The 13306-nt window shown below is 44.3% G+C and overlaps 1 protein-coding gene across 1 annotated transcript in view; it reads right to left on the reverse strand.

The window, feature by feature from the left end:
- Positions 1–6485: 6485 nt before the first annotated feature.
- The window catches only part of BEND7 (BEN domain containing 7), an 82117-nt gene continuing 75296 nt past the window's right edge, over positions 6486–13306 (reverse strand). Inside the window, exon 8 of the mRNA XM_040968302.1 lies at positions 6486–6571. Within this exon, the coding sequence (XP_040824236.1) occupies positions 6486–6571 (86 nt within the window). The remainder of the gene's footprint in view (positions 6572–13306) is intronic.

The following is a 13306-nucleotide window of genomic DNA, read 5'->3' on the forward strand; positions in this document are numbered from 1 at the left end:
CTGCAGGAAAACCAAAGGCCTGCTTTGCAAAACGACATCAGACTACCTGATGAAACAAAGGGACGGGTTTCCAGTCGGGGAAGAGACATGCCCATGGACACGACGGGGAGAACTCTTCTAACCTTCCTTGTGGCACTGAGGCAAAAGAAGGGATGCACGCGGATGCAATTTAACCGTCTAGTTGTTGGCTGGATTGCAGAAGCTATACAAGGTGTCTCACGTCCGCTTCTGTTTACTGAGGGAGGGGTTCTTCAGTGGAAAACCCCTGTGTCACAGCACACTCCCCAACCCTCCCGCCTCAGGGTTAGGGTTTTGGTGCACACATGGACCACACACAGAGTGGTAAGAAGATCCAGCTCCTGGGCACGGGCAACCGCATCCCGTTACCCTCCTCAGGTTCCTGCACAGCAGAACACGGGGTGGGACTAAGTACCCTCTGTGCTGGCCGTCAGCACTGACATCCACAGTGTGACCAGAGAAGTACTGGGGAGAGAGAACTAACGGCCCCCAGTGCAATTCTGAACCCTGGGTTTGGTGGATCTTCAGTACCTAGCTTCTTTCTTGCCAATTTTTGACCTTTAGCTTAAGTATCATTCTCATTGACTCAATTATGAGTGGTTATTCTGGGGTGCAGGCACATCATAAATGACTTATTCTAATGGGGGCTCACACAGCTTTCCTGTCTCCCCAAATAACTGGTTTTTCTAGTAAGTTGACAGTGTAATTAATTATGGAAAGAGCCATTCTGCTTTAGACTGCAGCTAAGCAAATTACATTAAATAAATACGCTCCAGAAGCACATATTCACATCGAACAAAAACAGGGAAGACAAGAGGGCTTATTCATAACGGACAACGAACTGGATCAAACGCTGGATCATGAAAGGGTAACAAGTCAGCCCTAAAAATTATTTTTAAAAAAATCTAATACCAGACTGGATGCTTGATTATCACAGGTTACAGGGAGAAGTAGATGAAACTACTTGGACATGACTGAAACGACGCGGACATTCCCGGAATACCCACGTTTTGCAGGCACCTGAAATGCTATGAGGATCTCTGAGGAGATTCAAACAGAAGCGTGACGTGTGCTAAACGGAAGTCTAGGCAATAAAACCTGGATCTGTGTCCTCCGAGTGTTCTCTCCTGGCGTCAAATACATTTCCTACAACAGAGACAAGCAGGTGAGGCGAGAGCCACTCCTCCGGGTGGCGGCAGCCAGGTGTTCCTGGCACGTGCAGAACTTTCTTGGGGAGCTGCCTGTGCTTCTGTGTTGAGTCACTAAGTTTTTAGCCCATGATTTAGATGTGGTAAAGGAGTATTATCAGACATTTAGAAATTCATAATGGTTCTTTTTTTAATAGGAAAACCCATGGATATGTATTTGCATACTGTCCAATGGCTATATAAAATACAAGGAACTTAAAAAAATCTGTGGAAAAAGAATTAAAAGATAAGTGCATATTGGTACAAAAATCTTTGAAATTCATACATTTGAAGGTCATAAAAAAGGCCAGGAAAACTGAATACTATAAAAAAATTATGCATGGATGTCAAGATTTTTTTGCACTAAAATAAACTTACCTTCTAATTCCATTTTCCATGAACTTTCTGAAGTTCCTTCACGTGATTTACCTGCAAGACAGAGTACCACACAACTAGTGATGTGCATGAAGATTCTTAACAAGATACAAAAATATTTGTTGGATTAAAAACACAAAATCTTAGGGAAAAAATTGTATGTATTTGATCTTCACTGCACAAGGAAACCACAGAAATAGAGAAAAGTCTGGTAAAAAAAAAAGTCTTCAATAATAGTTGTCTTTGGGTGGTAAAATCAGCTTAATGTTTCTTTCTAATGCTTTATTAATTTTTAAAAAGAAAAGTATGTGAAACTGCCATCTTATAATAAAAAAATTGTTAAGCCAAAATGGACATCACCCTACTTCAAGTACAAAAGTGACAGTTTAAATTTTATTTTATTTTATTTTTTTTTATTTATTTATTTTTTAAAGATTTATTTTTATTATTTTCTCATTGGAAAGGCGGATATACAGAGAGGAGAGAGACAGAGAGGAAGATCTTCCATCCGATGATTCACTCCCCAAGTGAGCGCAACGGTCGATGCTATGCCGATCCGAAGCCAGGAGCCTCTTCTGGTCTCCCACATGGGTGCAGGATCCCAAAGCTTTGGGCCGTCCTCGACTGCTTTCCCGGGCCACAGGCAGGGAGCTGGAAGGGAAGCGGGGCTGCCGGGATTAGAACCGGCGCCCATATGGGATCCCGGGCGTGCAAGGTGAGGACCTTAACCTCTTGCGCCACCGCGCCGGGCCCGACAGTTTAAATTTTAGAAAACAAAAACAAAACCTCTCAATTTTACTTTCTCCATAATTCCTTTGGAGGTAAACTGTTCCAGATCCTGGGTGGTTTTCTCCATTATCCAGGCCCCCTCTCTCCCCCTGTTCTGCAACACTGCCTTTCCCCTGGGGCTAAAGGCAGGCCCTTGGACATCTGAGGTAGACACATACAAGTCTGCTCCAATGGAATGAGAACAGGCGTTACTTGACTGCCTAAAAGCTATGACCCTGTCCTGATCACTTTTGGCTCACAGAAGCGCTTGGTGCCATGTCCACCCACCTCCCCCAAGCAAAATTTGGAAGGAGAAATAAGGCCTTCTACAGGCAATAAAGGCACAACTGAGTCTTTCAAAAAGAGACTGTTGCTACAGATCAAGCTGATGATGTAGCCCAAGCAAGGCCTACATGTGTGACAAGGGTGACCACCTGCCTAGTCTTCTTAGGCCCGTGGAAGGACAGGGTCTTCAAAGGTGCTGACCAGAGTGGGCATGTTACTTCAGAGAGGCAATCCAGACAGATGCCACACCACCAAGAACATTGAATTTTGTTACTGCAAAACTGGAGCTCTAATCTGTGACTTCTCTCTTCATGTCCTAAGTGAGAATTTTTCAAACTCACACTGTTTAGTAATCTGTATCAAGTATCTATCAATAGGCTAGTGAAAACGCCTGCATGTTTGATTACCACTTCTTTTCCATTATGAACTCACAATTTTTGGCAAAATCTGAGAAAGTAACTCAAATAAATGAGGTGTACTGCTGGGGTCCATGCAGAGGGTGTGGATGACACAAAGGTGTGAAGAGAACAGCTCCCCTGTTGGCAAGGCCAGGAGAAGCTTCTAGCTATTTGGCAGGGCCTGGCAGATGTCTCTCCAACCACCTCGATATAGTCTCACCCCCTTTTGCATGGACACTCAACCACCCCGCTAACAATTCTGTAATCTACTGAGGCATTGTTGTTTACCTCTGTGAGATGGTTTTTGCAACCAACGTGAGCTTGGGAGTTAATGTTGCTGATAATGTCTTAGTGAGTGGGCCTTTGACAATTTATATATAAGAGCACAATTAAGCCCATGCCATTTCTGGACACCTTATTGTGTGCCTAACTATTGTCTCAGAATCTGGCCCAGTCATGTAGCATGCCTTCTGGGAAAAGGCTTGATAAGAATCCTATAAACTAATAGAAGTGATGGGAGTATGAGCTGCAACTGCTATGGCAATAAATATAGTTACTGTGACCCTAAAGGCTGCCTGTCCTTACAACTCTTTAGAGCACAGAAAATGTATCTGTTTTAGCCACTTTCATAATTTTTTGGCTAGACGAATTATAGGGTGCCTTTATTAAAATCATAGATATGCTTTTAATTATCGTTTAACTGTTTATGGGGATGTAAAGCCTACAGTTGTAGGGGAACTTAACGTCTGAAACTTTTGTCTTGGACCTTTATGGCTTTTCCCTTTTGATGTGTTTCTCCCATTAAGTGCTAGATAAGTTGCAGAAGCAGACAATGTAGTGGGAATGTATTACTAATGAGTAGGTAACCGCATGCGCCTTGGCCGTGGAGTCCTGGCTATCACCTAACGGCTACTATTGAAGAACGGATAATGGCTTGTTCTGAAGAAACTGATTATAGTATCTTTAAGAGCACCTGGTTGACCATGAAGTAAAAAAATTAATTAATTGAACATCTGTGCATGCCGGCTTGGTCATGAAGTTAAATGTCTGTGCAGAGGCTTGTGATGTGGCCGGGCAAATACAAAGGACAGCTTCTTGGGCTGTTAACAGAGGCACCAAGTGACACTGTCCATATCTCTTTTTGCTGACTCCACACACCCTGCTCGAGTTCTGAACTTGGCTGGAGCTGGCCTCTAGCAGTCTACCTGCGGTAAACTTCAGTGGACTGATGGGGAATAGTCTAAGTGCGAATATCACAACATGGAATCCTAAAGGGGTTTGTACATTCATTATCTCTTAAGCTCCTGAAGAAATATGCAGAGGGCCCAGCACAATAGCCTAGTGGCTAAATCCTCGCCTTGTTTCTGCTGGGATGGAACATGGCACCAGTTCATGTCCTGGTTGCTCCACTTCCCATCCAGCTCCCTGCTTGTGGCCTGAGAAAGCGGCAGAGGATGGTCCAAAGCCTTGGGACCCTGCAGTCACGTGGGAGACCTGAAAGAAGCTTCTGGCTTTGGATTGGTTCAGCTCTGGCCATTGCACCCACTGGGGGAGTGAACCAGCAAATGGAATATCTTTCTCTTTGTGTCTCCTTCTATCTGTATATCTGCGTTTCCAATAAAAAATAAATTAATCTAAAAAGAAGAAGAAGGAGAAGAGGAAGAAACGCAGAGAAAAACTGGCTTTGGCTTAGGTAGGAGAAAATTACAGTGTGCCGGCTGGGAGTCCAGGGGCCTTGGTTCTGGCCAGGCCGTCAACCAGCTGTGAGACCTTGGGAAAGTCATTCAGGTTTCTGGGCCTCAGGCTTTTGTCCCGTAAAAATTTTAAAAAGACTAGATAAAAAGAAGGGATTGAACCACACGATCTCTCAAGTTCCTTCTCATTCTCAGTCCTTGAAATTCTTTTCAGTTCTGGAAAGGAGGCAGTTGTAGCCTCCCCTGGCCTCAGCTTGCTCACCTGAACCAGTCTGCTTTCCTCTTCAAACAGGAAAACACAGACGTTTCCTTTCAAAGGGCGCAGAAGCTTCGGCCTTAAGGAAGGACAGGCAGTGAGGTGCTCAGGAGGCCGCTGAGCACAGCTGGGCCACCCTGGCAGGCACAAGGGGCCCGCTACTCCCTGCTACTCCTTCCCAGGACTGTGGATGGGCCAGGCCCGAGAATAAGGCTGCTCTCTGTTGTCCTGATTTTCAAAGGATGACAGGCTGGGAAGGAACAATGCAGATCTCATATTTCAATTCCCTGAATTCATAACTGTGGACACGGCCCAACCAGAAGAGAAATCTCTTTTATATAATGGCTATATACGAGAACTAGCTACCAGCAAGTCTCTTCTGCACGCAGTGGTTTGTTTCATTTATTTGTCCATTGATCTGTTGCTTAGCTACTCAGAGGCAGAGAAAGCAATGCATTATTTACATGGCAAGAGTTTGCCTGTTGTTCTGACATGCACTAGCATATGAACTCTACCTTTGTTGAACACCCATTAGCTCTGCTTTCATTGCTATCTTGAGATATGTGCTGCTGGTGAGTGCTTGCCCTATCCAGACTAGTTACTCCACTAATAATTGCTGAATTTAATTTAACAAATATTACCCTAAGTCTAGAGGAAAAAAACCCCACCAAATTGTTGGGGTTATTTGTTTGTTGTTTTTTAGTTGAAAGGTTTCTTTTAGGGGTGGGGGTAAGTGCTAGATTTTGTAGGCAATCTTCAGGTATTCCTTTGAGGGTAGTCAATAAGGAATCCTGGGGCCAAGTAAGGGAATGCATTGCTCAATGCATGGCTCATTGATCAGACAGCCATCCCTCCAGCTCTCAGAAATGAAAGGACACACGGGCAGAAAGTCAGGGTCAGGGGTTCTACGAGCCAGATCCTGTGAAGTTGGAATTACATCTACAGCTTTACAATGTCTGCAGCACAGGCACCACTGTAATGTCGTTCTTGGCTGCTCTGGTTACAGTCCTGGGAATGTGTCGCTCACGCGGGATGGCTGCTTTAGCTAATCACTCAATTAGAACCATTGGGTAGCTAGCATGGGAAGAGAAATGGCTGATTGCAACTGGAAAGTGTTTGGGAGGAGGAGGAGAGAGAAGACAGAAGAAGCATGAATTTGATAACACAAAACAGAGGATTCTCATATTAAAGGGAAATTTCACTCTGGGTTAAACTATCTTTTTTTTTTTTTTTTAAATTTCCAAAGATCTGAGAAATCAATTTTATAGTACTAAATTCTTATCTGACATTTTCATGAATATGAAACAGTGTAAGGAAAATGTAGTATTTCATGCTTTCCATAGTCAGCCTTAAAAAAAAAAAAAAAAAAGATGCTCAGAACACAGGTCCCGGGAAGTTCTGATTCCCGGGGTCTGGGTTGGCCACGGTAGCAGCTTGCTCAAGCATCTACATGTTTAATGTTAAAAGCATTTTCAATGCAAATATTTTTGTGTGCTGTATTTTCCTAAGGGTGATGAAAATGAAAATGGGATTTACCTGTTGGTGGTAGAGAAATGCCATCCAGTCTTTCATCGCCGTCAGCTACCTCTGCTGGTTGCAAGCATAAAACACAAATCTCATTAGTTTCAGGGAACACGGTCGTTTTACTGAATATAGTCACACAATTTAAAAATTCCAGTATACACAACAGTTTCCATCTTTCTCTATTCAGCTTCAGCGGGTTAACATTCTAGGTTTTGATATCATCATGTATATGCTTTTGATAATGACAGCAACATAAAGTCAATTTTCCTGCATTAAAATAATTTTTAATCTTAGACTCCATATTCTACCAATTGCTGATGTTCTCAGTTTATTTTCCTTGTTTACATATGTTTGAATATGCACCCAGCATCCGAGGTGGACTGCTACACCTAGTTACTGGAGGTACACAGGTCAATGAATCCCACTTGGCATCCCCACGACCCTGCCAGGGCAGCTATAGAAACCCTGAGAATGAACCTGCTCCGGAAGATGATTCAAAGTTCAGATCCTACAGCTGCCAGCCTTTTAAACTTTGTTTGAAAGATTTATTTATTTTCATTGGAAAGGCAGATTTTACAGAGAGAAAGACAGAGAACGATCTTCCATCTGCTGGTTCAGTCCCCAAAGGACTGCAATGGCCAGAGCTGAGCCGATCTGAAGCCAGGATCCAGGAGCATCTTTTGCGTCTCCTGTGTGGGTGCAGGGTCCCAAGGCTTTGGGGCATCCTCGACTGCTTTCCCAGGCCACAAGCAGGGAGGTGGATGGGAAGTGGAACAGCCAGGATACGAAAGTTGTGCCCACATGGGATGCCAGAACTTACAGGTAAAAGATTAGCCAGTTGATCCATCCATCTCCATACAGCTGCCAATCTAACTTGGGCAACAATGCAGTCATGAGGAAAATCATGAAGGAATACATGCTTCTTCAAAACATTCATTTCTTTCTCTCTCTTTCTCCCTCCCTCCTTGCCTTTCTTCTTCCCTCCTTCCCTCCTTTCTTCTCTCTGTCTCTCTCTGTCTCTCTCTCTCTCTCAGAGAATCTTCCATTCAACGTTTCACTTCAAATGGTTGGAACAGTCAGAACTGGGCCAAGCAGAAGCCAGGAGCCCAAATCTCTGCCTGGGTCTTCCATACAGGTGCCAGGGGCTCTCAGCTGCTATCTCCCAGGATGCACTAGCAGGAAGCTGGATCAGAAGCGCCACTGTCACTCCAGTGAGGGATGTGGGTGTCTGTGCCACAAGGCCTGAACTGCCCCCCTCCGCTATTCCTCATTTCTGCTTTAAAATACAAGCTTGCATTCCCTTCTGATATTTCGTCTCTGGAAATCACTCAAAACCTCACACTAAACACTACACAAAAGAGCTTGTTGAAGTCTCCTGATAAACTGGGTGCTTATGAGTCTTCCCTAATATCCTGGGGTCGGGGGACCTACAGCATCACACCCACTGGGATAACTCCCGTGGCACTCCTGACATCTCTGGGCTGGAGGACCCCTTTGGGAAGGTTCTTGCTGTTTGCATACAGGAATGGGAGGTCAGTCAAATGAGGGCTGCTGTTTGTGGGCTGTGCCGGTGCCGAGCTGCTGGAAAGCAAACTCATACTGCGCCTCTTGTTGCTGTTTGAAGCAGGGCTGAAATGTGGCCACGCATGTTCAAACTATTCTGCAGCTGGCTCATCGCCTAACACCCTGTCCTCAGGTGGCTACACACTGGCCCAGTGAGAACCCTACTGGCTGTGGACCTGGGAGGTTCACCACAGAGAAGACATGGGGCATTCAAAACCAATTTTGCTTGAACAAGAGCAGAAACTTCTAAAAACGATGCTGTAGATGGTTACTTGAAGAAAAATATACACATCAAATAATGATAAATGGCATGATTAGAGTTTTTAAATGGTGTTTCACTCTGGATGAAAAGCTTCAGGAATTTTAAAATTTTCTTTGGAGTTTTTACATTATAGGACATATTTGAAAAAGAATGTTAACTTTAGAAGACGTTGTTTTCTTCTAATTGGACTGAGTGAATTTGAATAGGTAGATAAGCATATTAGCTTTTTATTGCCACAAGATACCCACAGGAGGTGTATTTATAAGCTCACAGTTTTGGAGATTCTAGTCCAGGTTTGGACAGCCTTATTGGCCTGGCCTCTGAGAGGGTAGTGAACAAAACAGTGGAATACGAACGGAAGAGGGAAGATCATACGGTAATTCAGGAGGCCAGAGAGGCTGAGCCAAAATCCAGGCTGTCCTGTCAGCATTCCCATGAGAACCACCACCCAAGGGCACATTCCAGTGACCTAAGCACTTGCCATCTGATCCTACCTCCTACACACTATAGCTGGATTAAGCTTCCACCCTTGCGTTACCAGCATTTTATTTTTTTTTCCCCAGCATCTTATAAGATTTAAAGTGCTATATGATCTTGGGAACCAAATCATATTCAAACTATTGGAGCTGGGACCAGTGCTATGGCTTAGTGGGTTAAGCCACTTGCCTGTGGCACTGACATCACATATGAGTGCTGATATGAGTACTGGCTGCCCTACTTCTGATTCAGTAACCTGCTAATGCACCTGGGAAAGCAGCAGAGGAGTCCTTGGAGTCCTGCACCTAAGTGAGAGACCCCGATGAAGCTCCTGGCTTCAGCCTAACCCAACCCAGGCCACTGTGGCCATTTGGGAAGTCATCAGACAGAAGACCTCTCTCTCACTCTTTCCCTCTCTCTGTCTTGGTGACCCCTGCCTTTCAAGTAAATAAACGAAATCCTTAAAAAAAAAAAACATATCACAATGATCTACATACATGGAGGTTCCCTCACAGGCTGGGATTTTTTTTTTTTAATTTCAAATTTTCATGATACAGTTCTGCAGACTCAGGGAATTCCCTTTCCATCTTCCCTATTCCCGCTACAGGCTAGGATTTCAAAGTTCTTCCTTAATAGTAATGATAATAATAACTGTTATGACAACACCAATGACAGCTACCACCATTTGTTAAATGCTTGCCATTTTCTGAGTACTTGACATGCACTATATCACTTAAATACTGGAAAATCTCATGAAGTAGGTCTCTTGCTATGCATGTTTTACCAAATGGGGAAGCTGAGATGTGAAGAGGTTAAGGAACTTACCTACAGTCATAGAGCTAGTGAGTGATGGTGCCATAGATCTGAGTCGGTTAAAAGTCTGTACTCCTAATCTTTTTGCTATTGAAAGTGCAAACATCACAGGGATCATAATGAGCTAATGTTTAAAATCTTGATGTTTTAGTTCATTTTATACTTTAGTAATGTTCTCTTCACGTGTAATTGTTTTTCATTTAGCTATAGCAAAAATCAGTTTGAGGTGTAAGCTGAGCTTCCCTTTGTAATTCAGCTGTATTTACTTTTTAAAAACAAGCGTTAACAAGAATAAAACATACACAACTGAAGACATATATGTACATTCACATTATTAAATATAATTCAGCATATGCTAGCTGCATGATATAGGTCAAGTGTCAAGATGAAGGACATCATTGTGTTATTTAAATTTAATTACAACATTTGTCTGCAACGACAAGCTCACAATCTTTCTTCCATGGTGATAATCAAGTTGTAAAATTCAGAAAAGATCGAGCCCATCCAATAAAAATTTAATAGCAGTGACAGCTTTAGTCTCCGATCCAACACAAATAATAAATTGTGATTTCGGCTCTAGGAAATAATCAAATGAAAACAATAAAAATCCACACCAGAATAAGAATCATTCTAGCTACAAGAAAAAAAACTGTTCCATGTGATGAAAGCTCCAAAATGAGTTTCTATTTGGATTCCTCTAAGGACCTCTTGGAGCTAGGCAAGGCACTTCCAGAGGCTGTGAGGAACTTCCTTAACCAGGCAGCCAATTAGTTTGCCCAGCCACAGCCAGAGTCCAGACCTAATTCCAGGAATTGAGTCATATACGATAAACAAGGCTGAAGTTGTGGAGTACCCAGGAAACACCGGTCACATTATCATTTAGACCAGAAATAATCAAGACAGAAAGCATGAGCGCAAGGAATAGTATTGACCCAGGGCTCTGATTTCCGCCATCACTGCGCAGGGCTTGCCACTGGCTCTAGTTTCGGTTTGCTGGGTCCTGCCTTTGCGCCACCAAAGAGAAGGAAGTGATTGGACAAAATTGGAAGGCACTCTTTACTTGGAAGGTCTCTCTCTGCTGGTGTGCTGGCAGTTGGCTTGCTTCAGTAAGAGCAAGATTTGACCTTCCTCTTCTCAGGTGCAAATAGAAGCTACCACACACAGAACAGAAGTGCCAAGACGCCAACCACAAATATGTGCCATGTCATTTGAAGCTGATGGTCCAAAGCTAGAATGTCCTGAGTAAAATATCCTGAAGCTGGTGGTACAGAAGTGAACAATCTCCAAGAAAGGCTCCTTTGAAGGGAAGGGCAAAGAACAGGGTACAGCTTGGGTGTGATTCTGCACAAACAGGAAAATGGGAGGGGAGAAAGCATCTATAGTGTGTGTGTGTGTGTGTGTGTGTGTGTGTGTGTGTGTTAATTAATAGAAATACCAAGATGGTTAAGAAATGTGCTCACTGGCCAGTCTGCTTGGGTGCAGCAAGACAAGGCATCGGGGAAGTGCATCCCACTGTGTACAAGCAGGTTTGCTGGTGGGAAGGTGAAAAGATAGTGAGACAAAGAACTTCCAAAATGGTCTCAGCATCTGACATGAGAAAGAGAAAAAGCACTAATTCATAAAAGGCATAAGCATGGAGGAGGTACCAGAAGAAGAAAATTTAACCAAGCTTTTTAATTTAGTCCTGTGGTGCACTGCTGGCCAGACTGTGGCTATATCTGGGACAGCCTCCTGCAATGCCTCTCTACGGCTTAGGACTCCTAGCCTCTTCAGAGGGTTCTCTGAAACCTCAGCATGCCGAGTCCTTTGGGGACGTCTAACCACCCTTCTCAGGGAGAGGCACATATACACAGAGCCCGCGGCCTCTTTTCTCTGGAGCATTTAAACCAGCAAACCAACACTCAGAATCCATACAGCTGCTTCCCTTCAAGCTCCCAAGGAGCCCTGAGGGTTTCTCATCTTCTGCTAGTCTTCCCCTGGAAGGGACCAGCTGCAAGTGCAGGAGTCTGTCAGCCTGCCTGGTAGCTCAGTAAGGACTGGGCAGCTGCTTCTCCAGTACTGTGGCCCTTTGTCAAATGTTAGATCTCCCTCTAATCTGATGACTATACAGTGGATCCATGGAGTGGGGGTGGGATGGTGGTGTGGTCTGCACTGGGTTGATCAATAGGTACGTGATGGTGCTTACACACTCAGCCAGCACAGATCAGCTTAACATCAGCTGGCCGCAAGCACCTTTCTCAGCCATCTCCCATCAACCCTATGTTTGTTTCTTTCTGCTAGACGTACTCTGGCATGACATCTGGGACATAAAACTCAGGAGACACAATTCTTAGTGTGACATCAGTGCCCAGGTAAGTCTCTGTTCTCTGTTGGGTAAACTTACTGGGCAACTGCTTCTGGAAAGAGCTGCCATTCAACTGTAAAACATTTTCTTCCTTTTTACTCCCAACTCAGCCCTTCCCAGGAACCTGAAGCATTAGGGGATTAAAGTAACACAAGGGGGATTTTGTGATGTAACTCATGACTGAATTAGGCAGTGTGTGAGTTATGCTGACAGGAAGCTAATCTTTCCAGATGTCTGTCAGTTCATCTGCTCAGAGTGAGGTGTGGCCAGCACAGCAGGCTCTGAAGCTTTGGGACAGGGCAAAGAGAAGAACTTGGGCAGAGAGTGGTACTACAACTAAGGAGGCGGGTGAGAAGGCGGGTGAGAAGGAGGCAGGAGGGGCTTCTGGGGTGATCACAAGGTGTCTGTAGGAATCCCAGAACCTTGGCCCCAAGGCCTTTGGCACCATGAGCTCACATGGGCAAAGTGATGAAATACTCTTCAGGCTGTCACATGACTTTGACCAGGCTAACAACAAAGCATTGTTGTCATGGACTACTGTCTCTTCCTTTCTGTTATTATGGACTGATTCACTGGTTCATGTAACAAATGTTTCTTGGAATTTATTTGAGAGACAGACATACAAAGAGAGTTCCAAAGGTCCTCAATGCTTGGGGTTGGGCCAGGCTAAGGCTAGGAGGTGGGACTGACCAGGCACTTCAATACCAAATGCAGGTATTCCAGGTTAACAGGCTAAATACCCAGTCTCAGCAAGTATTTCTTGAATGTTCTAGTCACTTGGGACACAGGCACAATTCCAATGCAGTCCCTCTCCACACAGGGATAGAGATGTTCACTTCCAGGGTAGCAGAAGTTAAAGTGCACAGGTCAGCTTTGTGAAGCCTCTGGGAAAAGACAACCTTTGAGTTTCCCAGGCAGAGACAAACCATTAGCCTGCAAGAGATTAGCCTATTTCAGGGGTAGGAAAAGAATTTGTTAGTGGCCAGCTTTGCACCATAGCATCCCTTATGGGTACCAGTTTAAGCCTAGTTGCTCTTCTCCCTATCTGGCTCTTTGCTAATATGCCTGAGGAGCCAGCAGAGGATAGGCCAAGTGCTTGGAACCCTGCCACCCTAGGATTCTGGACCAGGCCTCCCTTCCTCCCTCCCTCCCTTCCTCTTTTAAAGATTCATTTATTCGGAAAGTTGAATTACAGGGAGAGAGACACAGAGAGATACAGATCTCCCTTCTTCCGGTTCACTCCCCAACTACCTGTAACACCTGGGGCAAGGGCAACCTGAACTTTGGCGAATTCCAAAATCAAGGGCCTGGAAACCAACCTGGGTCTCATGTGGTGGTAAAG

Source organism: Ochotona curzoniae, unplaced genomic scaffold, assembly GCF_017591425.1.
Source record: "Ochotona curzoniae isolate NIBS_2020 unplaced genomic scaffold, NIBS_Ocur_1.0 scaffold_4683, whole genome shotgun sequence".
Taxonomy (NCBI): Eukaryota; Metazoa; Chordata; class Mammalia; order Lagomorpha; family Ochotonidae; genus Ochotona; species Ochotona curzoniae.